Source organism: Metopolophium dirhodum, chromosome 1 (assembly GCF_019925205.1).
Source record: "Metopolophium dirhodum isolate CAU chromosome 1, ASM1992520v1, whole genome shotgun sequence".
Classification (NCBI taxonomy): Eukaryota; Metazoa; Arthropoda; class Insecta; order Hemiptera; family Aphididae; genus Metopolophium; species Metopolophium dirhodum.
In genome coordinates this window covers 129,760,658-129,785,924 of record NC_083560.1, presented here as the reverse complement: position 1 = coordinate 129,785,924, position 25,267 = coordinate 129,760,658, and the positions used below count along the sequence as shown (strand labels likewise).

The 25,267-nt window shown below is 25.8% G+C and overlaps 2 protein-coding genes and 1 pseudogene across 4 annotated transcripts; 2 read left to right on the top strand and 1 right to left on the bottom strand.

Annotated features, from left to right (window-relative positions):
- Positions 1–484: 484 nt before the first annotated feature.
- Positions 485–10,481, bottom strand: LOC132937159 (uncharacterized). The gene is made up of 2 exons (XM_061003988.1): positions 10,203–10,481; positions 485–3,002 (listed from the first exon to the last, which is right to left on the bottom strand). The coding sequence occupies exon 2, from the start codon at positions 2,992–2,994 to the stop codon at positions 1,498–1,500; it is 1,497 nt and encodes a 498-aa protein (XP_060859971.1). The 5' UTR covers positions 2,995–3,002; positions 10,203–10,481; the 3' UTR covers positions 485–1,497.
- On the top strand, positions 4,009–7,245 carry LOC132935707 (uncharacterized; annotated as a pseudogene).
- A 203-nt stretch (positions 10,482–10,684) lies between the features above and the next one.
- LOC132935976 (armadillo-like helical domain-containing protein 3) lies at positions 10,685–21,839 on the top strand. 3 transcript variants are annotated; one of them, XM_061002617.1, is made up of 15 exons: positions 10,685–10,997; positions 11,857–11,961; positions 12,687–12,749; positions 12,821–12,961; positions 14,551–14,692; positions 15,506–15,639; positions 15,692–15,847; positions 16,818–16,984; positions 18,789–18,998; positions 19,062–19,276; positions 19,398–19,630; positions 19,741–19,867; positions 20,090–20,165; positions 20,229–20,307; positions 21,117–21,839. In XM_061002617.1, the coding sequence occupies exons 2-15, from the start codon at positions 11,878–11,880 to the stop codon at positions 21,342–21,344; spliced, it is 2,055 nt and encodes a 684-aa protein (XP_060858600.1). In that variant the 5' UTR covers positions 10,685–10,997; positions 11,857–11,877; the 3' UTR covers positions 21,345–21,839. The 3 variants fall into 3 exon arrangements, with proteins under 3 accessions (XP_060858600.1, XP_060858601.1, XP_060858602.1); XM_061002618.1 differs by lacking the exon at positions 10,685–10,997 and adding an exon at positions 11,143–11,253; XM_061002619.1 differs by lacking the exons at positions 10,685–10,997; positions 11,857–11,961 and having other exon boundaries at positions 12,697–12,749; positions 12,800–12,961.
- Positions 21,840–25,267: the final 3,428 nt, after the last annotated feature.

Genomic DNA, 25,267 nt, shown 5'->3' with positions numbered 1-25,267 from the left:
ATGGTCGTTACACAAAAAGGATATATATATTAAGGTCACAGAATTTTGACCTCCCGAATGCACAAACTAGATTCACTTTCCCATCGAACAAGATACTGTTGAAGAAAATCGAAACAGTGTTATTGCCCCAAACGGTGATGATAGACACAAAAAAAAAAACATCATTGTAATATCAATATATTTATTGCTCCGCTCAGAATTTAAAACTTGATAGTCAAATACAATGCAGAATTTGTGAAAAATGAATGCACCTATTTACTATAATGTAAGAATCTTAAGTTTGGTTTTTATATGTGTTTAATGAAATATTCGTGAGTCATATTAATAAATTTATATATTAATGTAACTTGTAGAAAATGAATGGCAAGAATAACGAATAATAAACTTTAAATGTTGTTTCCCTATTTACAGGTAACTAGGTAAGCTACTTATTAAAAGTATAAACATGTAGTGCAATTTTATCATTTTATTATTTATGAATTATAATTTCTAAGATTAAATGGTTATTTGCATAATAAATTGATTTATATAATGGTTCACTTAAATTTAATGGACCAATCAAGTATAAATCATAATTAAGGGACCAATAGCTATCAAGTGAAAATATGCAACAATCGATCCATGAAATGTGCAGTGCTTGTTTTTACCACCAGAATAACTTACTAATACCACAATCTTCGGTAAATTACTTTTAAAAAGTAATGAGATCACATGACTCGTTACATTAAACATTTTTAATTAAATTACTTACTTTATCACGTTACGTCACTTTTTCAAAAAGTAGGGCATTACAATTAATGTTACTTTTGCGGTTCACATTTTTAAAATATTGGATATTCACTTGATTTTTCATGTGGCGATTTTCTTATTTTGAATATTTGTGTCGCTATTCAACTATTGTTTGAAAGTGGTCTTTAGTTTCAAGGTTAAAACAAAAATATTTTGTTTCAATCAAATTATTTTGGATTTTTTCATATTTATGATGATCTTGAAGTTTGTTTTGTGTTACTTCATAGGATTATAGGATAAAATAAATGAATATCATAATATGCCAACAATTTGTTTTTGTTATAATTATTATGAAAATATTTATTATTTTGATTTCATTATAAGAGAACAATGTAATTAATGTAACATTTCAAGTTAATAAATGATAATGTATTGTAATATTATAATGCTTGGTAAAAATAAAGTTACAAGTTCAACAGTCGATTTTGACATAATGTATTTTATGTTCAAATTTATTGATATTATTTAGATTTCTAATCAATAAATATTTAACAGTAGAAAATTAAAATCTATTATTTTTATATAGTTATAAACATTAATGAGTACAAATTTTACTTATGAATATCCTTTTTAATCAAAATTATTTAAATAGTAGGTACAGTACATAGTATTAATATTTCCAATATGTTCAATATTTAATAGAATCATCGAGGAGAGACTACTTCTTCAAGCAAGTACATATATCATTAAATAATATTACAAATATTACTAGGTTTTCTTAGCTTTATTTTTTGTTTCATCTTCTATTTCTAATTTTTCAGGAGTTGTGCTCTTCTCTTTTTTTTTACTACGTAGTTTCATAATCAGTCGATAAGTTTCTGGAGCTATAAATGTTTCATCAGAAAAGAAAGAAGTTTCTTGAGTAACAGTAGAATTTTTGTCTGGATAAGAAAAGAAAAATCTTTCTGTATTCAAATGAGGATTATTGTCAAAAATTGCTGGTTCTTCAGTAATGCTATTTTTTGGCTCTTTAATTACATAATTTGTTGGTTCTTCTTCAACATTATCTATTAACATATCTTCAAAAACTGCTGGTGTAAATGTATCCTTAGTAAATGCATCTCGATCTAAAGGCCAAATCCCTGTCATAGAGAATCCGTTAATAATATTTTGAGGTGTAGCAGCACTAACTAATGCACTTGTACTAGATGACACTAAAGCCACATCATGTGTTCTTAATTTTATCCCTGGATTATTTTCAATCCAGGCTGATATATTTTGGTTCAAAAATTCATTAAATGGTCTATACACGGATCTGTTCAATGGCTGGAGTTTACGAAAACCGTGAGGTGGAAATGATAATAATAAAATGCCTACTTCCTTGCAAAAATCAATCACTGGCAAACATAAGTGAGATTCATGGTTGTCAAGTAGAATAAGAACTTTTTTATCAACTGAAGGTCTGACATATTTGGTAAATTTCTTCAAAACCTTCAGGAACTCAACGCCTTGCGTACAGTTTAAATCATTGGCAGCCTTAGATAATATATGCATGGGAGGAATAAAGTTTCCCGCTGCATTTATAGCTAAGTACATGGTAACTGTACTAATTTTGCCACTTGTGATCGGTTTATTATGTTTATTACCTCGAGATGCTATTATTTTTCCTGTCTTTTGGACAAATGTAACCCCTATTTTCTCCATGTTGTAAATATTATGTGCTTGAAATTTGTACTTCAATAAAATTGACTCATATTTATCCATAAAATGTTTTAGATTATCTGAGTTGAAATTAATAGCCCTTGATATATTAGTCGCTTTTGGGAGACAAATGAACAGTGATGGGTTTCTTTTTAAAAAGGCTGTAATCCAATCAGGACCAGCTTCATTATTTTGTTTCCAACTGTTTGGTACTGTCAAATCAAGTTTAACTGAATATTCATAAGCTAGTTTACCAATATTTTTAGAATTTAAACCAAAATACATATCTGCGGAAATTTTTACGTAACCTGCAAGTTGTTTTTCTTGAAAGTAGTCAAATATTTTATTATGTGGTTGGTAACTGAATTCTGGCAGATAACTACCTGTTTCCCTATGGCGTTTAAATTTTTTTATGTACCTCTTTAACTTCACATGGCAAATATTAAATTTTTTAGCTGCAGATTTTTTTGACATATGATTATCCAAACATAGTAGTGCTGCTTTTTGCATAGTTTTCTCCGATGTGCTACTTCTATATCTGGTTTTCTCATGATTACGAGGCATCTTTTCAACTATAGTAAGAGAACAAATTAATAAATGTAAATTAATACATCAACAAATTATAATATTACACGATATATAATATTGTAATGGGTATGATCTATAACGATATTGATACGATCCATTTTTACTCTGAAAATGATAAACTTACTTGATAAATTATTTTTTGTTGATGAATAATATTCTCTATTATAATTTAAACAATTAACAGTAAAAAAAATAATGAGAAAAATGTATCATGACAAGCAAGATTATTTTAACCTAACCTAATTTACCTTAGACTTAAACTTAACATAAGGTAAACATCGACCTTATCATAGACCTATGAACTAATGGACAGCGCATTCCACTCCGCCCAGCCATCAATGCACGGAAATCATATAAGAGAAAGAAAGAAGAAAAAACGAAGAGAGAAAAGAGAGAAAGAACATAAAGGGGGTAATCATTGACGTATGAAACTAATACTATATTTCCCCCACGTTCTCTTTTCTCTTTTACTCTATATCGTACCCTGACCTCTCTTAGCGCTGTCTATTGGTTTATAGGTCTATCTTGGTTGGTTGCGGGCGGGTGGTGTGGTGATTCGTAACGTTCCAGCAGTGATGCCATTCCCATTCCTTGCGACAAAAACATTTGTTTTTAACACTTACCATATAATATTAAACACCTGGTTTGTTCTGGCGCATGCGCAGAAGTATTGGATCAACATATGCAGCGCACCTCTCACCGCGGGAACTACTATCATGCTTCGTCTATGAGTATAAGGTTTATGAAGGTATATCTTAAATCGTGATGTCAAGTGACAACACATATTATCAGAATTCGAGACATTTGAATACAAATTGATAAACAGATTTACGATATTTTGAAAAAAAAGCCTGGGAAAAAGGGTAGATATAAGTTCCAACACGAGAGTAACAGGTACAAAAAATACATACGTTAGTTCCTATACGATAGAAAAAGCTACACAGGTAGGTTCCTACACGGTAAAAACCAAATACGTATTTTAATTTTAATTTTTCTTCCATTACAACATCAAATGCAGAACATACTCAAAAATAAACACGGAAAATCAGAGCTAAAAAAACAAAAGAAAAATATGGTTCACTTCATGATAGCCTAGGTATGTACTTTTTATTCTTACTCTATGGTTAGGTAATATATATGGCTACTATATTTGTCAAGACATTTGAGCAGTTGAGAATGATTATACAATTTTGTTAAATGTTTATGTTCACCATCATTTAAAAATAGGTACTTAATTTATTTTATTTTTTTATAACAAAATTTAAAATTTTTAGTAAAAATAAGAAAAATAAAACAATTATTGTCATCTTCTACAAATATACAACCATATCCTATATGCCATGAAAAACCAAAACCACAGAATTCAGGTATTTGATTAGATTGAATAGCTTTTTATAAATAAATAAGAATGTTTTATTTAGTGTGTTTATTTGTTATATCATAATGACAATTTTTATTTCCTAGATCATAAAACAAAACTGTTTTCTGAAATAACTTCTAATGGAGGCAAGTATTTTTAAACTTTTTGACTACAATTATTTGTAAATTATACATAATTTTGTTTAATGTATCATTATTATTATACAGTTTAATTTACATTATTTTAATTAAATGACTATGTTTCTCAGTATCTTCTTTCAATCAGAATTACTCTACAGAAGTGAAATCAAAAAAGAAATGTTTTAAGAAAAATGTTGATTGTTTTGGTAAATTCAAATATTGGATGAGATTTAGATAAAATAATTGTTTTTATAAATTATAATAGGTTCTAATTTTATTTTCATTAAATGAACTTCAAAAATATGAATCACACACTAGATTCTTAATTGAAAATAATAAAAATCATTTTAATAACTTTAATAACTTAAGTTTTCCTAAAATATAGGTATTAATTGTAATTTCTGCATTAAATTTTTCTAGATTCAGAACTGATTTTCAATCAAAAATCTAAATCTCCCACTGGATTACTTAAAGATGCTGATGATAATCAAGGTAAATTTTAACACATGTTTTTTAGACATTTATTATAATTTTTGCATTATATTATTCTAGATACACAACTGATTTTCAATCAAAAAGCTAAATCTGCCACTGGATTTACTAAAAGATGTCGATGATAGTCTTGGTAACACATTTAACACATCGATTCTTTAAAACTTTCTTTAATTATTTTATTTTATATTCAGGTCTTATTCTCGCCCAATATTCTCCTCTAACTCATGGCAGACACTCATCAAGCTCTCCAAATTATTTTCATGCAATAAATGATTACAACTTTGGTAAATTCATATTTATGAATACTTTTTTTCCTATGATTTAGAAAAATATACCTGGTAGTGATAGTTAATATTTTAATGTTTTGTTCTAGGACTAAGAATTAGTAATTACATTGTTAGTCCTTATAAAAATGATATAGCTTCAGACAAGGAGGATAATGATGACCAACATAGTAAATTATAATAATTGATTTTAAAATGTGAAATTGTTACATTTAATTTTAATACCATTACTTTATTTCCAATTAGGTATAAGTCCTGAGATGTTTTATCAATCACCAGTATTTAAAAATCTTCCTTCATCAACTCAATGCAACATTTTCAGTGGTGGAGAAACTGGTAAAATTATAAGACTTTTTAATTTATTTTTATAACCCAAATGTATTATAGTCTTTATAATTTAGAACAGGAATCACAAATTTTTCAAAACCACCATAAGACAGAAGTGACTTCAACTAAACACATTGATCAAAACACTAGTATGTACATCAAACATTAGTATTTTTTTTAAATGTATAGTTAATTTTATTTAATTATTTATAATTAAATTGATGTATTGTTATTCAATATTAATTGTGCTTTGATTTTTACTCTCCAGAATATTTTCAAGCACTTTCGCGGAGCCAAGCTAACATAATTAGCTAACTTGATGAACTTCTCGAGAGCAAAGCAACAATGACAAACCACCAAGAAGAAGACTCAACTTTTTCTTCAAAGTATATAAAATTATTACTAGCTGCTAACAAAAACCAATTAAAGGAATTAGAAAATGAGTTGAAAAATAGAACGTTTTTTGGAAACTTAGTAAGATTAAGTGATTTTAATTATAAGTTTGATCGCTCCTAATAATATTGTATAACCTGATTTTTATTTCATGTACAGTGTACTCAATATAAAAATTACGGCGGGCAAGATTACACAGTACTATTGAGGAGAATTTATGAACACACTATAATGGATGAGTTGGGCTGTGAAATTAATTTCACTAGAAAAAAAAGAAAATTGGCTTTGTGAAACTATACCTGTATCAATGTATTTTAGGCAAGTAATGTTGGTTATAATATTTAAACTCTAGTTAGCATTTATATAATGACCATAATTTATTTTTATAATTTAAACAATATTGTATAGGGTTGTCCCACAAGGATTTACTATTATTGATATATCATTTGTGTGTAAACAATCAAATTCTGTTTTTTTTTTTTTATGTATTTTAAATATAACACTTATTAATTTAAAATATATACATGTATATTGTTTATGTAGAAGTTAATTCCACATAAATATTTTTGTAAAAAGTTGAAAAGAATTACTAACTTGAAATTTGTTTACAAAAATTATGTGGGTTTTTTAAAACGTGGGATTAATTAGTGCAGCATAGATAATTTCACAGAGTTACTATTAGGAACTCTATATAATTTACAATATGTTTTCAGTGATATCAGTCACCAGGTACCATTAACTTTCAAATCCCTGTTATTTAAGAGATATTTTTGGAGTTGAAAAGTAAATAAAATTAAACATATAAATATTTTATAATGATATTAAAACAATTAAAACAATATTTAAAATTTTTAAATGATGAGTCATGCATTTCTTTACAAATATATCATGCCTACTGGTTACTAGAATGAGTAGAATCTTATTAGATTTTATACCACCAGGTTGCTGTAGAAGTGTTATAACTTATAATTAAAGTCGTAATAATATATCATGAGGATGTGATTGTATGTTATGGTTGTATTTAACTTGATATTTATTAACATACAATATTTATACATATTATATTTTACAGTTACTGTTCAAAAAAAGTTTTCATCCACTACCCCTGATGCAATAAATATACAAATAACAAGCTTCTTACGTCACTCAAAAGAGATATTAAAAAAAAAATTAGAATAAAAACAAATATGTTTATTTTTAATATAAAATTAATAAAATGAAAGTCTTGACAAATATACATTTTTAATTATTTTTATTTAATTGTTTTTCAAACTAAAAATATTTTATTTAATGTTAATACCTAACAATGCCATTACAGAGTTGATAAATAGGAAGCATCATAATGTTTTAAGTATTTAGTATGGTATTGTACATTTTAGCACAAATGCACAATACACAAATTACAATTTTAATATTGCTAATATGTGCATCTTTTAAAGGATACCTTTATGCATCTTTCGTAGGAGTCCTACGGCTATCCCAAGAAGAATTTCCTAGGAGTCCTACAGCTATCCCACGAAGGACTCCCGAATTGTTATCCTTGCGGCAAACATTCAAAGATTGTGGGGACAGTCATGGGAATCCATAGGGAGTCCCTACTTTCCTGACTAGGACTCCGTAAAGAATCTTTAAGGACACCTTGTGTTACGAGGGTGTATACATTTGTAAGACGAACACAATATGTGGATGCTCTTGAATAATTGGGCATAATATATATATTATATACACTATACAGTATACAGACATACAGTGCCGTCTTAAGACATGGGCCCAGAGGACCCCAGAGTGTTAGGGACCCGAATTTACAAAAATTCATTTACAAAATTTCATAATTTTACATTTTTATATCTTACATTTTTTTTAAAAATAAATCTCGGGAAAAAAATATTAAAATTAGCTTTGTATAAAAATAATACAATTTTATCAATGAACTGAACATAATATGCAAATTTAATTATAAATTTAAATTTAAAGTATTGCAGCGAGTGTTATTTGTCATTGATTCTCTTGCAAATTTTCTTAATGAGATCAGAGACAAATTTGGTAGTTATAAAACTATTGTTACAGAAAAATTACCAGATTCCGACAACGAAGATTTACATTAACAAACTAAAAAGAGAAATATTCGTTTAACATTCCCCGATGAACTGACTAACAGAAGTTTATCGTTTCCTGGTAGAGAAAAATTCAGAATAGAAATTTACTTCCCAATTACAGATACGTTTATCACTTGATAACGTAATTGAAAAATTGTGGTAAATCGTACAAATCAATTAATAATCTGTTTAGATTTTTATCCTATTTAAAAAGTTTAGAGACCATATAAATAAAGTCCATTGTAAAACATTTACAGAATTGTATCATTAATGAATTAATTTTAGAATGTACACAGTTAAAAGTGTATCTATCAGAACTTGAAATTTCTCAATTCAGTATTTCTGGTAGGTATAAACAAATGTTTATAAAATCAGATAGATTAGAATAAACTTTTCGAAACATAATAATATCTTTTAGAAATTTATTTTATCAAATATCGTTAACAACTGTAATGGAGAACGTTCATTTTTCAAGTTACATTTTATTAAATAAGAGCTTAGAAGTACCATGAACCAGAAACAGTGAAACTGCCTATCTTTAATGAGTACCTATCGAACATGAACTATTATTAAGTTTTAAGTTTAGATTGTGTAAATTGAAAATTAAATAGAATACATTTGGTAAAGAAAAGGCTAGAAAGATACCATTAAATAATATTTAAGGAGTAAAAATGACAAATTTATATCAATTAATACTTTTTGATAATAAAGGTTATTTATTTTAATTTTGTATTATAATTTATAAACTACATTTATTTTTTAAATATTAAAAATATAAATTTATAAATAGTTCATTATAGCATATAAGTATATATGTTCACGTTTTAACTAATAGGGAAGTATTTTTTTTACCATACATTTTGAAATAATGAAATATAATGGGCCCTGGGCCCTCGTATAACCTCAATACAATAAGACGGCTTTGTATATATGACAAGTATACACTACATACGTTATTTTGACGCAAGACAATTGGACGACATTTCAATTCATGTAAATTTAACTCAACTACATCTAGACGGCAGACGCATATAATGTCAATTCAGCCATTTTTTTTATTATTATTTATATTATTAAAGTGTAACATTGGAAAATTATAATTACATCACGTTTATATTTATTACAGTTTGAATTGTTAAATGTTTATAACAAAATCACAAACGTCATCTATAATGTCAATACTCATTTAACAATAATGTCACATACTCACGTCTTTTATTAAAAATAATATAACACATTAATATTATACGATAGTGAATATTCGTTGAGAGACCTACGAAGCTAACGAATAAAAAGGTGGGTAAGTGGATGTCGCTCTGCTGTACGGTAAGTTACAAGTGGGTAACTGTAATGGATGATGTTAAATTTGATTCTGAGCGAAAACGGTCAGTCAGCCTATGATTTATTACCAAGTATATATTTTGGTGATATTATTGTGGATAAAGTAATGTATATATAACCTATTTACGTGGAACCCTGTTTTAAATTTGAAATCCTTAGCTATAAAATTTAAACATTTTATAAATTTTTAACTACAAAATAATTATTAAATTTTAAATTTGATAATTTTTATCAAAATTTGAACTTTAAATGCTTATAAAAAAAAATTGTGTGTATGTATTTTTAATATTTTTCAATTGCTATTGGAACAATATATCAGGAGCCTTATATTAAATTTTCAAACTTTTTTACCTAACAAATAAAATTTCATGGATATTTATAGAAAAAAAAACTAAGAAATTGAAAACTGACAATGTCTGTAAACAACTCAAAAAGAGTCAAATTATTTTCAAAATTTTATCGTGTATAGAAAATGCTAATACAAACATTCAGTGATATTTTCAAGTATCTACAGTCATTCGTTTTTCAATTACAACAAAATAAGAAAATCGTTACATGAGAAATCGAGTGAATATCAAATGTTGTAAAAATATGATTTTCAAACGCTCATAAAAATTTAATTTGATTTTCTTTAATTATTATATATATAATAATAATTTTTCTTGTAATTGATTACATTAATCCACCGTATTATATCAAAATAAACTTGGTATAACTTTGATACTTTAGAGGTAAATCATACACTTACTTACAAACCGCACTGGGTCCGCGAACTACCGCAGGTAGATTGCCTACCTGATAATATACTGCTGCGAATCAGAATTTTTATTCCAGGCAACAGAAAAGTTAAGATAAATTTTGCACACCGTACACCGAATATTAAATAACGAATAGAACAAAGTTTGAGTCATATAGAGTTGGTACATTTAACGGGCAACGAAGTGCACAGGATCAGCTAGTATATTATAAAGGTATAAAATATGGCCATAAGAGTAATCCATAGGCTTACACAGTACAATAATCAATGTTGTGCAGTCTGTATTTTATATGTACCTATAACATATAATATTAGTATTTAATATATTATTAGTAGCTACATGCTATCATCTGTTGTCCACAGATACACAGTTGTATAATATAAATTATAATACATCTGTGGTTGTGGGCGGTAGAAATTTTGTTATCAACACAATATGCCTTATCAATCTTTCTGTATCCTCATAATATTGTTTTCACTTTTCACTGTTTTTAGTGATGCGGTAAAGCTAATACGCGATAGTCGAAAACTGTGCTGCCGTGCCCATAGTGGTGTCTCATATTAACTACAAGGGATTACAATAATAAAGTAGTTCAGTATTATTCTGATCATTCTTCAGAATCGTTAATGTCGTGCGTACAATGTATCGGTAATCACAATTGGTTTACCTATTTTGTTCAAATGTTATTTGAGTATTAGCAGACATTGTGCACAAAACTATAGATTATAAGGATTTATACGTGATACTCACTTGCTCAAACCAAAGTAACATTAGTCACTCTAAAGGTAACTTTATTTTATATTATTCCTAATCGTTAGTTATCTGTGTCGTATACACATTTAATCTGAAGTGTTACTCATTGACTTTTTTTTGTAATATAGGTATATATATATAGATATATATTATAATATTATTTAATAAGTGTAAACTATGTATTCGTCAGTAAAGTAAACATTCAACAGCTGGTTTGGTACAGAGAACAATATTTTTAAATTTTTTTTTGCAACCTTCTACAAATATTATTATGTTCAAAATTAACATGTAAGTAGGTACTTTTTTATAGGTACTGGTTACGTATTTTAAAACTATGCACCGTTTCATATAGATATCATCTTATTTTTGAGATAATAATTTGTATTTTTTGTATAAAGAATATTCTATTGTTTATATATACACATAAGTACATTGTATCTTAATATTTATTTGTTACTATCAAGAAAATAATATGCACAAAACAGTGTTATATATTTATATTAATTACATAGGTATCTGTATATTAGGTAGATATATAAAAGAAGAATTCCTGACTGATCCATAATCAACATACAACGAAAACTATGATAGCTAGTCAGCTAGATACTTGACATTTTCATGGTACCTAAGTACCTTTGTAGGTGAACACTAAGAAAGGATTTTCCAAAATTCACATTTTAAAGATGAGCTCACACGGAGATTTGTTGTGTGTATTATACTAAAGACTTTTTATTAAGGATTTACTTATTCATTTTATTTCATTAAAATTAAAATTATTAAAATGTATAATGTCAAGTATTTAAATTAAGTACCTACCTACATACAAAGTTAGACATCTACTCCGATAAAATGTTATTGTAATTAAACATAGTAAAATTTTGTTTGTTTTAGTTTTTGGTCACGTTTTTAAGCATGGCGTTCCGTAGACGAAGTACATCTGGGTCTAAGCCACAGCTTAAGGAAAAAGTTGTACAAATATATGAGTCATTTTTTAAGGTAAATGAAACTTATAATATTTTTTCTATAATCTTTAATATCTATGTTACAAATATTGAATCAAGTTAAGTCAATAAAATATAAAATTAATATAAGTAATGATATTATATTGTACATTCTGAACAGAATAGACATTTTTTGGTTTTACAATTTTTTTTTTTTATTTTATCACAGTTTTGTGTAGCTCTATTTTTAAATAGAAAACATAGATAGACGCATCATGATTGTTATGTTTTTATTTTACAGTTTTCCTTTACTGTTCAAGAAAATTTCAAAAATTGTAAAACCAGTAAATTTGCTGTAAAGTAAAAGTTTAAAAATCGTAACAAAGTTGATGTATTTATGTGATTTAAAATATTCAAAATAAAATATGTTATCTGCTTGTAAATAAAATATAAGTAATACAATTATAAATATTCAATAATAATTAGTAATTTGAGCAAAGGTTTGCCTAACAATTTCTATTTAAAGTGATAATTTTCGATTTTAAAATTCGAAGGTCCCTCAAGTGTTTTCACAATAAAATTACTAATTTTACATGTAATTTTTGGTTATAATATAATATTATTATCTGATTCTTTTAATTTTGAAATGTTTGAATCTATTTGTATTCTTGTTATTTTCTATAAGTATCTACCTAGTTTCTTAAACATCAGTGATACTTTATGTATTATAATATTATAACTTAGCATGAGTTTTTATATTTTCCATTTATTTTTATACAGGGTGAAGATGTATCAAAAGACAATGATAATTTTTGGGATGAATTTTTCCTACTAAAACCTAAAGTATGAATAAACTTCCTCGGTATCTTACTTCAGTTTCTATCTTTAACTAGTTTACATGTTTAATATTTTAGATATCATATATTGAGACAGAAATAGAAAAATTAAGTATTGAACAATTGATAACACTTCAAGATAATATAAGACTTTTATTTATCAAATGTATCACAACATTTGAATGCCAACATCAATTGCGTATAATATTCTCATTAAAGGTAATATTAATATTTAATATTATAATTTAAAGTTTAATACTATTGATTTAGTAGTAATGTATTGGTTTTATACAAAAAATTGCAAACCTATATTGAAATTAATTTATTCTACTTAAATTATTAAACAAAATTATACAGGGTGATTCATTAAGCGTAAAACACTCATTATCTCAAAAAGTATTTGTTTTTGAAAATATTTTTTTACATAGTTTCAAATTGTTAAAAAAAACAACGTTTTTATTAAAAAATCATATTTTTTAATATTTTTATCCTTATATTTGTTTAAGTTTTTACTTGTTTAATGACAAAATAGAGTTGTAATTTCATTTTCCAAAGCAGAATATTTACAAAGCGAATTTAGGACGAGTAGTTTATGAGTTATAAGTATTTAAAGTTTAGACAAGCGGAGTAGTGGACAAACATTTTGCGGGGTAACCCCATACCACTCATGGAGTGCCCATCTAAACTTTAAATACTTATAACTCATAAACTACTCGCCCTATATTCGATTTTTATGAATCAAAATACTTAGAAAAATATTCTGCTTTGGAATATGAAATTAAAACTCTATGCTGTCATTTAAAAAAGTAAAAAACAATTATAAGGATAAAAAATATTTAAAAATATAATGTTTTAACAACTTGAAACTATGTAAAAGAATATTTTCAAAAACATTCATACTTTTTGAGATAATGAGTCTTTTACTCTTAATAAATTACCTAATATTATTTTAATTGCACTATTGCAATAGTACAAATATATTATACAAATTGTGGTAAATAATCATTGTTTTACAGAAATATTAGATATTTGTTAGTACTATTCATTTTGTAGTGTTCTGTCAAAAAATATTTATCAACTCCATACCTGTTATACTACCAATTATGCAACATATTACATTTTAAAATTGTTATACAATCAATTTTAAGATATCAAACAATACAGTGACATACTAGCGATGGGTCAAAATTATGCATAGGAAACATTTCTAAAATGTGTGATTTGGTGGGTGGGTGGGTGAAAATAAATAATATGATGAGTAAAAATTTACTTAAATAAATAAAAATAATATGCCTTTGATGTGAGGGTATACCAATCACAAATAGGCTTCAAAATAGTATGAGTCAACATGCCACGTGAACAGACTTCATGGCAATATAATTTACTACACTGACAATCTAGGAATAATAAATACATTTATAAATTTTAGTTATTGTGTGAATGAAATATAAAAACTAATGATTTGTTAAGTATAACACTTATAATAGGGAATACCAAATAGCGGTCCTTGGGTGAACTTATCTGACCTGTAGATAAGAAATTAAAAATACATTTTTTTTTTGGTGGTGAATTAAATGAGCTTTTTATTAATTTTAATTTTATTTTTGATTATGCCTGTACATTTAGTATAAACACATTGTACTTAAAATTATCCTTCCAAAACTTCCTACATTTCTAAAGTAGACTTCCAAAAATATAATTTGGTGATCCTTACTCATAGTAGGTATAATAATATTTAAAACATATTTTATTCATTTATGTATCACTTATTGTTTTATTTATTAATTTATAATTAATTTAATTTTTAGACATTGACATGTTTAGTGAGCAGTTTATACAAAAAATTTAGAATCAACCCAACATTTGAATTTATTTCTATTTTGGTGATACCAAAGGACACTGATATGGTTTTTGAAAATTTATTGGGGAAATGCAATATTATGTTACGTGGTAATAAACATGATCATTATGTGACTTAATGTAAAAAATATTCACCACATAACTAATTTATAATACATTTATTTTTAAATACTGCAACAGTAGTTTTGATCTGACCAAACATATTTTGTACTTCATCATTAACAGCATTCACTAAATGTTGTACATACTACACCTTAGATCATTTACTATGGATGGAACCGTGTCTCAATATTTGAAGCACATAATATAAGCGACGAGTCACTGGCTTATATGTGCTATCTGCCTAAGTGTGTGTATACTCATAGCATATTTATGCTAATAACTGCATTCTCCTTAGGTATTAATGAGTGATAACAAGTGATAAATATGTAACGAGTATACTTGCTCAGATAACGCATATTAACCAGCGACTCGTCGTTATTATGTGCTTCAATTTTTTTACATAGGCAAGATAGGTTATGACTCCATCCATTGTATATGATCTAAGTACTACACATTTGATTATTTGCTATTGATAATGTGATAACATTTATTTTTAAAAAAAATATAAATATTTATTGGATATTAAATTCCAAAATGTATTATTTTAAAAATATTGGTTTACAAGAACATAGTTAAAAACAAATTTAATTAAGTAAAAACTAAAAATATTAGTAAATGTATATTTCTTAACTTCTCTATTGTATTCTTAATTTTTTTTTAATTTCATAAAAATTACTGTTTTAAAAATAAAGAATAATTTGTTTCCATGCGGAAATAAAAATAAATGTACTTTTTTCTATAATTTATGAATATTTTAATGTTTCAGCTAAAAATTAATGGTTATATTTTTTTTTTCTTAAGAACCCGAATGTGTTGTTGTTAAAGACTTATGTCTACAATTTTTACTGACAATTGTTACTGGCACTGACAACCTCAATGAAAACCCGTCTCTACGCCATTTGATGACAAACAGTGTTTTTGAACCTTTGACAGAAGTACAAATTAATATTATTAATTAAATGACTTATTAATATAAATATTTTATAGGTTCTTTCAAACAATATATATCAAACATATCATGGCTATGATTCTATTTTGCTCTTGACATTACTTATGAATGTTGAAACTGCTAAGAAGACAAATCCATATGTTGTCAAATTATCGCTGTTAGACAAAGAAGATACTTTAAATGGTTATAGCCAGGTAATAATAAAACATTATAACACGCATTAAAATTATTATTTTTTTTAAAATAGTAATAGAATTATATAATAAAAAGCATTCTAAAACAATTTCAAAACTGACTATGATTGTGGCCGTAGTCCAGTCGTGATGTGGTGTATAGTAATCTGACTTACGAGTTATTCAGGTTACACAACACAAGGCGAACAATATTTAATTATGGTCTATATATGGTTATATGGTTTCAAGTTGTATAAAACCATTTTTGATTTAAAACTGTATATTGTCATTCAAAAAAGTACAAAACGTTTAAAAAAATGATAAGCATAAAAAATATATTTTTACGGCTAGAAATCATGTTATTTTTTTTTTCAAAAACAAATACTTTTTGAAATAATGAGTAGTTCATTATAAAAGAATCACCTGGCATATTGAGTGCGAAGTCACTCCTTGTGGGTGATGACTTAAGTTCATTAATAGGTATAGAAATAAAAAGACAACATGTGGATGTAAGTGTTAAAAATAATAATGATGAGTAATTTTTTAAAACCTTGTGTATGATGTATGGATTTTTTTGTACGGCGTAACGGACTAAAAACGTCTCTTTTGTACAACAGCACAAAATGGAAAAGCCTTTGCCGCTAACAATACTGGCCAGGCTGACTAGCTTGGCCCACTGTCTCATTTTCCTGTCCATCCCATGGGACAGCCAATTTGTGCTGTTAGTGTGCTTCATCATGGTTGTTAGTAGGATTTTTGACTGTAGTCCTATAATGCTCGTATATCATACTTATTTCTATTGCGGTCCACGTCTAAACCCTTGTACATATTTCAATGAAAAATACTAATAAAATATCAGTGAACTCGTGAATCAAACCTTCACTCCTTTCATCTATATCTGACTGTTGTTATACTTATCATTTGCTTTTCCCGTTTGGTGCCTTTTATTGTTAGAAATCCATTATAAAATATTGGTAAAATTATTTTAAAGATTATAAGATGGTCATTGGAAGAAATTTGTCAACAATATAGATCAGAAGAAATAGCGCAATACTCAAACAACACATGGTTTAATACATTTACATCGGTTGTAAGCAATATGTTATTTGTACCAGAAACTATTGAAGAACATAATATTGAATTACCACAAGAAATAAGGTATTATTTGATTTTTTTATTATTATTATTAATTAGTAATTACATATTATCCGCCTTTTTTGCTTTGAAAAGTACGAAATGTGTCAGCGTTTGACATGTTTAAAATATTAAGTCTAAAACTAATAAAAAAAACAAATTGTTTTTTGTTTTAAACAGCAAAAAAAAAATCAATTGTTTAAAACATTATTTTAATGAATAAAACTTTTACAAGTTATTCCACAATTTATTTTTAATTTTATCATCAAAGGAATTTATTTTATAAATGATTGGTATGGCAGGTAAATTGTTAAACCTTAAACGTCGAATTATGTCAATGTGTCATGATATGTTAAATCAGTTCTTTGTTAAAAAAAAAAAATGTTATATTATTGTTTTGGATTAAATAGTAATAATAATATAATAAAACAAAACAGTCTTTTTGGATTTTCTTTGATCAGAGTAAGACTTTAAATAGTTTAAAACAACAAATTAATTTTAAATTTATAAAAATAACAATAGAAAAAAACATCAGTCTTAACACTTTTAAAAATAACAAGTTAAACATATTTAAATTAAACAGTTTAGTACTTAAACTTTAAATTATAACATTTCCAAACAGTCTTAGGTAATATTGGAATAAACTATTAAACTAACAACCATAATTTTAGGTAAAAAGTAAAAACATTAGCATTTTAGTTTTTATAAAATATTAAAATGGCAATTATTGTTTTGGATTTAACGATTTAAAAATAGAAGCTAATTTTGAGGATTTTTCCACACATAGTCTTTTTCTTAATGTAGAATAGACAATTCAAAATGATGAAAAATTTCTTTCAACTCCTGCAGATGAGGTAAAGGTTGAATGTTTTTTTTTAGCTATGGTTAATATTTCCTTAGACACATTTTTCTCTAGAGATAATCACCAGGTGTTACTTTTTTTTTTAATCGGTAGATACGAGTTTTATTAATATTAAACAATACAACAAAAGATTAAAACAATTTAAAACATTAAAAAAAAACATTTAACAAAAAAACATGTTTAAAACATAAAAAAACTGTTTTTTTGTTTATTTGAAAAAAAACTTGATTTTTACCAACCTTAGTAAGTGTATTATTAATTTGTATTTATTTGGTAAAATCCTACTGACTACTCTATCGCTGATAGTAAAGTTATTAAAAACTTATAACGTTGTAGGCACTGTATCAACAACATGTGCAACAAATAAAAACATATAAAAATAAAAAAAAATATAAAAATATAAATTAATAACATACAAAAACATATCAACAATAATTAACAAAACGTTAATTATACGGATAAATTATAGATTATTAGGATGTAGTTTTATAGTAGAATTGTTTTAATTAAATTCATAAATATATAAGTATGTTTGTGTATTTAATTTTTAAATTAGTATAATATTTTTTTGTGAATTCAAATAAAAATAAAACACATGTTAACAATAAAGTAAACTAAACAAAACTACTTAATAAATCTAGAGATAGAAATAAGTATTCCCTGAGCAATGTTCTAACCGGTTCCGGGGATTGATAGAATTTTGCTAGAGGAAAATGTTCAGTAAATTGTAGACAATTACTATAGATTACAATTACTTCCTATTTTTATTTTTTGCATATTTCAAGAATGTTGAGAACTATAATGTTTGGACTTTGTATTAATAAATAATGCAACTGTCAAATCTCAAATTTTCATTTTTATTCACTATGGATGTTATCATTTTCACTATAAAATAAAATAATCAATATTAATCAAGTTTTATTTAATAAACAAATAATTAAATGTATTTATTAATTAAATTAAAAGGTCAATGAGTGGAATATTAATTGCATTGTATGAAGCTGTACATTACAACCGAAACTTCATGACTACATTAACGCATTGTCATACGTCCAATAACTATGAGTCACACCCCAGTGTTATGCAACAGGCGCAAGCAGTTACAAATAATCCTGATCTCAAATCACCATCAGATAATCAATTCTCCAATCTTCTAGTCACATTTTTTCAATATTGGTAAATTAAATTGTTGCTAAACCATTTGTTTTTAAATTCTAATCAATGTTTGCATCTTGTTAGTTCAATTGTAATGCAGGACACAAAGACTGAAGCAAATGCAAATAACTCAATGCTATGTTTTGTAATATTGTCTAGTATTACTGATGACCAATTTGCTAATTCACTAATGCATGATGTAAATTTACAATTTAAAGTCGATCTTTATAGATCACCTACCAGACGATATATGTTTGTTCCAGACAAATCACCAAAACCTCTGGCTGCTGCTTTATTAGGTAATAACTAATATTACATTGTACTTACTATTTACATAGTTATTTTATGATATTCATAATTAATATTATTACTGTTGTTTATCAAATAATCATTTTCATATACATTTTGTACATGTTATAGATTTGATGATCGAGTTTATGTTGGGGCACATGATGAAAAAATTGCCACTTGACCAATACATGAAATGTATAAGCATAATTCATCGCATAATATGTTACCAAAAACGGAATAGTGTGCGTTTATGTTACAATTGGAAAGATTTATGGAGTTCTTTAATCACACTTTTAAAATTTTTAATGACTTATGAACATCAACTTTCACAAGATATGAATATTTATGATTTAGGAATACAAGTGAGCATGGTTAAACTAAAAACATACCAAAAATGTTGTATAACTAAATATAATATATTGTATAAATCTTTTGAGTAATATTCATGTATTAATATTGTATTGTTCAACAGATTGTAAATATATTTAACTTGTTCATTACCTATGGTGATATGCTACTTCCATCACCAAGCAGTTACGATGAGTTATACTATGAAATTATTAGGATGCATACAGTGTTTGACAATATATATGTCTTATGTAAGTATTTATTAAATTTAAATTTAAATACAAATAATACATTTTATTATTACTTAAAATTATACCATTGCGTAAGTTATTTTCTGTTATTTATTACAAAAAATAATGACTTATTATATTAATCAGCGGTGACTTAAATAATATATATTTAATAAAATATAATATAATAAAATAGTACTATTTGTTAAACAATTAATTGTAATATGTTTTAATACATTTTAGCATCAAGAAATTCTTCATCTGTTAGTGAACACAAGTTATCTGCTACAAAATTGTCCAATTGTTTAATCAATATCAGGTGAGATATATTTAAAATGTTATTATAGCCATAATAATTGAAATAATACTGTTGAATTTTCAGAGCCATAATCAATCATTATATACCAAAAATCGATAATTGGTTAGAGAAGAACTCAGTGACTACACCTGTTGGTGAAGAAGTAACTATTTTATTCTGATATTTAATTTATTTTAAACTTTTTTATATAAATTATCTTAAACGACTATATCTTTTAACTAATAATTGTCTTGTCATAATGTGTTACCTATTAATTGAGGAAACAAATCAAAAAATAAATAAAAATATAAGTTAAAAAAAAAACTCTGTCCTGTGCAACTGGGTGGTGTCCACAACTTTGTTTATTTCAGCGATGTTGTAGTATTCACATAAGGAGAACGTCGAACTCGCATGTGTTGTCTCCGTCTACATAGCACTTCATAGCAAATTGTTGTTCGCTAGTTTGAATAGGATATTGTCAGTTTTGATGTTAGAGTGAATTGACCTATTATCAAACTTTTAGGTAACAACATTATCTGTGTTCTCTTGTTGGTTTTTTACGATATTTTAATTTTTAAGTAAGTTATGGGTTTGTAAAGTATTAATATTTGAAAATGCGGGTGCGACGTCCTCTTAAGGTATTGCGTGGTGGAGAATTTGAGGCGGCAAAGCATGTCCATTTGGATACGTGAGCGAGTTGCATTCTTTTGTTGGACAGAGTATACTCCAATGTATTATGAAAATTCCTATTAACATTTTTATTCAACTAATACAATAAAGGGAAATTTTCTTTTATTGTATACTTATATAAATTATTATAATAAAGGAACTTAAAATCTTAAAAAAAATATATTTGTAATAGGTATTTCAATTAACACTTAACAAACTCTACTGCTATTGTTTAGCATTCATTTTAACATTAATTATGTTTGTTTACAAAATCATTGTTTTTATCTTTGCATTATTTTGTAGATTTTAGAAGTTGTAAGAAATAATTATGACACACTGACACTGAAATTACTACTGGATTGTTTGGGAAGTTTTGAGTCAAACAAATCCAATCATGATTTGTCAAGCTCATCACTTATCAAACTAATGGTGAGCAAAGTAGTTAAGGATACACGGCAATCATTAAAACATTCCAACACCGATCTTCAACAAATTCTTCAGAATTTTTCACTTTACACTAATCCATCATGAATATATTTTATCATTATAAAGCAGTATTAATGTTATATTCAAAAGCTATTCATTTAAACACGATCAAATACAATTTTAGAAAACAATTTTAATTGTGTTGCTTTTTTACAATTATAAATTAAGATTAAAAATTATTGAACGAATTTAATAATAATTCTCATTAAATGATTTTTTCTTCAACTTATTAAAACTTTCTTATAAGTTATGTATTTTGTTTATTATTATTTATTATATATCATATATAAATGTTTACCAAATTTGTATTTTAAAATATATTTTATTGATTCTATATTTCTATGTATAATATATCTGGTTTAAACTAAAATTATAAAATAATATTAAAATTCTGTTTGTCAAACATATTTTTTCTTAAATGAATTGTTCATAGTATGAACCTTTTATAATTAAGTTAGATTTAGACTCTAAACTATACAGATTGAAACAGAATATTGTTTAAAATGTCTCATTAAATAACAGTATTTTTATCATTTACCACTATTGTTGTTTTACTATTTGGCCATAATACAAAATGATAACACGTGAGTGTACCCGAATCACTTATTACTTATCAAAAGAGAATAATTTAAGATAGGTAATTTAATTAATGATATAATTTCATCTTGTAGGTCTCATAGATTTATGATGAAACAACTTTGGGTGAAAGAATTTTCAACCGGGCTTTGCACCCGAACGTAACCCGAAACCCGAACTCACCCAAATAAATAACATCAAATTATTATTATTTATTAATAGTTTTAGTCTTTAGACTTAAGTTCTAACTTTTGTTATTAATGTTATATAATTTTAATTAGTAGTCATTATCGCAAAATATATGTCACTGTTCTAGATTAGAAAGAATTTATATTTCAACATTTATACTTTTCCTTAGATCCGTAACCCCACCAACCTAATTTAAAATAAGTACCTATCTAGGTATTTAATATTTATAAAAATACTATCTTACGATTTGTACTTGCATCCCTTATACCTATAGATGGTTCACCATTCCCTCTCGCTTCAAGTCACTATTAATCATCACTACTCTTTTCTGTCCCTTTTTTTTTCAAGCTACTCAATGGTTTCTGTTATAGCCATTGATCATTATGGTTAGCACTGGAGCATCATTGTATCAACAACAATCCACAAATGCCCAACATTATCTACTATACTTAAGTACTTTTAATAAGTTCCTATGTTATTTAAATAATAGTGTACCTCTGATGTGCCGAGGAGTTTATTCAGATTGATACAGCTATAAAGTTAAATAATAATTTATTTATTTAATGACTCACTAAAATTGAATGGACCAATATTCTATAACCAATTATGAACCACTACAATGATATAGTTTAAGAGACCATTAGCTCAGTATTGGTTCATTTAATGTTAACATAGTGTATGTTTGTGCAACTTGACATGAATTTATTAGCTGCACACTTACGTCTTGTCTAACCAAAAAACTTTTTTAAATCAATACATTTAAATAATTAAATGTAGCCTTGTATTGTGTGATAATTTATTTATATTTCTAGCAAAAATTATAGTAACCACCAGACTATTATGTGTAGGTAGGTAATATTTACATACATCTAAAATTCAATAAAACAAATAAATGTTATTGATTGCCAAGTATTATTATCAGATTATTATAGATTCCTAAATAATACCCACTGTTTTATATTTTGTGTTATTATTTATCAATTTTGTACTTGGGTACTAGATATTTCATATTTAAATAAAAACCTAATAAGGTGTATGATTAATACTGCAAAAAAAAAATGTAATATGCAATTTTTCATGTAGGTAATTACTTGTGAAGTATCTACCTAAGTCCTTATTACTTTTTAATCTAAAATTAAATAATGATAGGAAGCCAGATAATCTCTTACAAAATTGTAGAAGAATAATCCTCTAGTTTTAATTGATTTAATTGATTTATGATCTCTGAAAACATCTTTTTTTGCAAACCATAAATGGTTTCTACAAGCTGAGCAAGATAGTCATATAAGGTTATGTTGTAAGAAAACATCAAGTGCAATAAATTGTATCAAGGATTTTGACACGGGTACCTACTGATATAGCTGTAATTGAAATATTACTCATCTAAAATATTATGTTTTTTATTACCTACCTATCTAATCATTATTTTCACCATGTTATTTACTTAATTATTACTCATAATACATGTATACATTTATAATTCTGTCTATAATCAAGGCATTAATGTAAAAATAAATGTGGGTATTTTTGAAAAAGTAATGATATCATGTAAACCCAGATGAAAACCTAAATATTAAAAAAAAAATAAGTCAAACAATGTTGAACATTATTAGCTTCAAACCTCTGGGTATCTTAGTAGGTGTCTATAATTTTTTATATAATATTATTATTTTACCTGCTCAAATTTTTAGTTTAAACTGTTTAAAATTGTAATAGGTACCTAATAATATGTGGTTTGGTTTTGAATAATATGTTGTAATAGCTAAAAACAAATTAAACAGCCTATCAACCCTTAATAAATACATATTTTTTCTTAGAGATTTTTACAATTAAAATAATGACAATTGATAATTGATAATTTTTAAAAACTACTTATAGATAGTTTTGTTTAAAATATAATAATAAATACCTTCCTATTAATATTTCCAAGTACCTACCCTATCTACATTTATTTACATTTGTATAATAAAGCCCCAAAATATTTTTATCTGTATTGTTATACCTACTTAATAAAACATTTTTACTCTTATGTTATAGATATTGATTATGATTTATGCCCCGCCCCCCTTATCCACATAACCCTATATTATTTTACTATTAAGTATTTTAATTTTTAACCAGCATTTAAACTATTATAATATTATAAGAAAAAATTATTATTCATTGTTTGTTTTAAGTATTAGTGGGTAAGTAGGTATGACTAAATATATTGATATTAAGTATATTACTAAATAAGTATATAATATTAAATATATTGATATTCTTTCCAAATATTTTACATTGGTATTATGTTAGAACGTGTTTATATAAGCAACAGTTAAGACCTTTTTTTTTGTTGTACACTATTGATAATATAATATTTTAGTAGGTTACATCTTAGATCATATACTATGTATGTAGCTATATTTTACATGTATTTTTCTAAAACTGCAAAGCAGTATACTATAATTTAAATTTATTATTTCTTCACAGTTAGGTAATAAAACGATTTTAAATTGTTGACATCAAAATTGTATACCTAGGTACTTAAAAAGGTATTAAAGTATTTTCAAAAGTGTTATGTGAAGTTTCCACGAGTTTCTAAATCGTCAAAAATATTTTAATTTCCAACACGTCTAATTAATTCTTTAGATAATCTAGGTATATTCTTTAGGTACCTACACGTTTTATTTATATTCTAGAGTGACGACACCATTCACCAATAAATGCACAAATTTAGTTTTGAATATTTGTTTTCATAAAATGTTATTAGTTTTGTACATTTTATATTTGTATATAATTAATTTATATGTATTGAAAAGAGCGAAATAAAATATTTTAAAATTCTTATTTGATCATTAAGAACATAAGACAATCATTCCAATAATTATTTTTATTGGTTTAAAATAAATTTAAGTATACATATATTATATAGGTATAATACCGTTTGATAAATATAAAATCTCAAAATTCATTGTATTTTAAATACGTAACCTCGCCTTTTATATTATAAATAAAAAGGCAGCAAAAACAAAAATAAATATCTTATTTTAAATGTCGATAACTATGATAATCTACTAAAAGTAAAAAGTTAAACTACTAGAAATAACGTTCATCTACTGGATAATTGACAAAAAATACTTACCTAAATAATAAAATGTCAATTTAAAATATTAGATGTTTCTTGGACTTCGATACATCGTCGTACACTTGTAATTTGTATA

Excerpts from the sequence above, each read along its gene's own strand:
- LOC132937159 (XM_061003988.1), bottom strand. The coding sequence starts at position 2,994 with ATGCCTCGTAATCATGAGAAAACCAGATATAGAAGTAGCACATCGGAG.
- LOC132935976 (XM_061002617.1), top strand. The coding sequence starts at position 11,878 with ATGGCGTTCCGTAGACGAAGTACATCTGGGTCTAAGCCACAGCTTAAG. Across the intron at positions 12,962-14,550 it reads GTATAATATTCTCATTAAAG|ACATTGACATGTTTAGTGAG; the intron begins GTAATATTAATA and ends TTTAATTTTTAG. Across the intron at positions 19,631-19,740 it reads TTTATGATTTAGGAATACAA|ATTGTAAATATATTTAACTT; the intron begins GTGAGCATGGTT and ends ATTGTTCAACAG.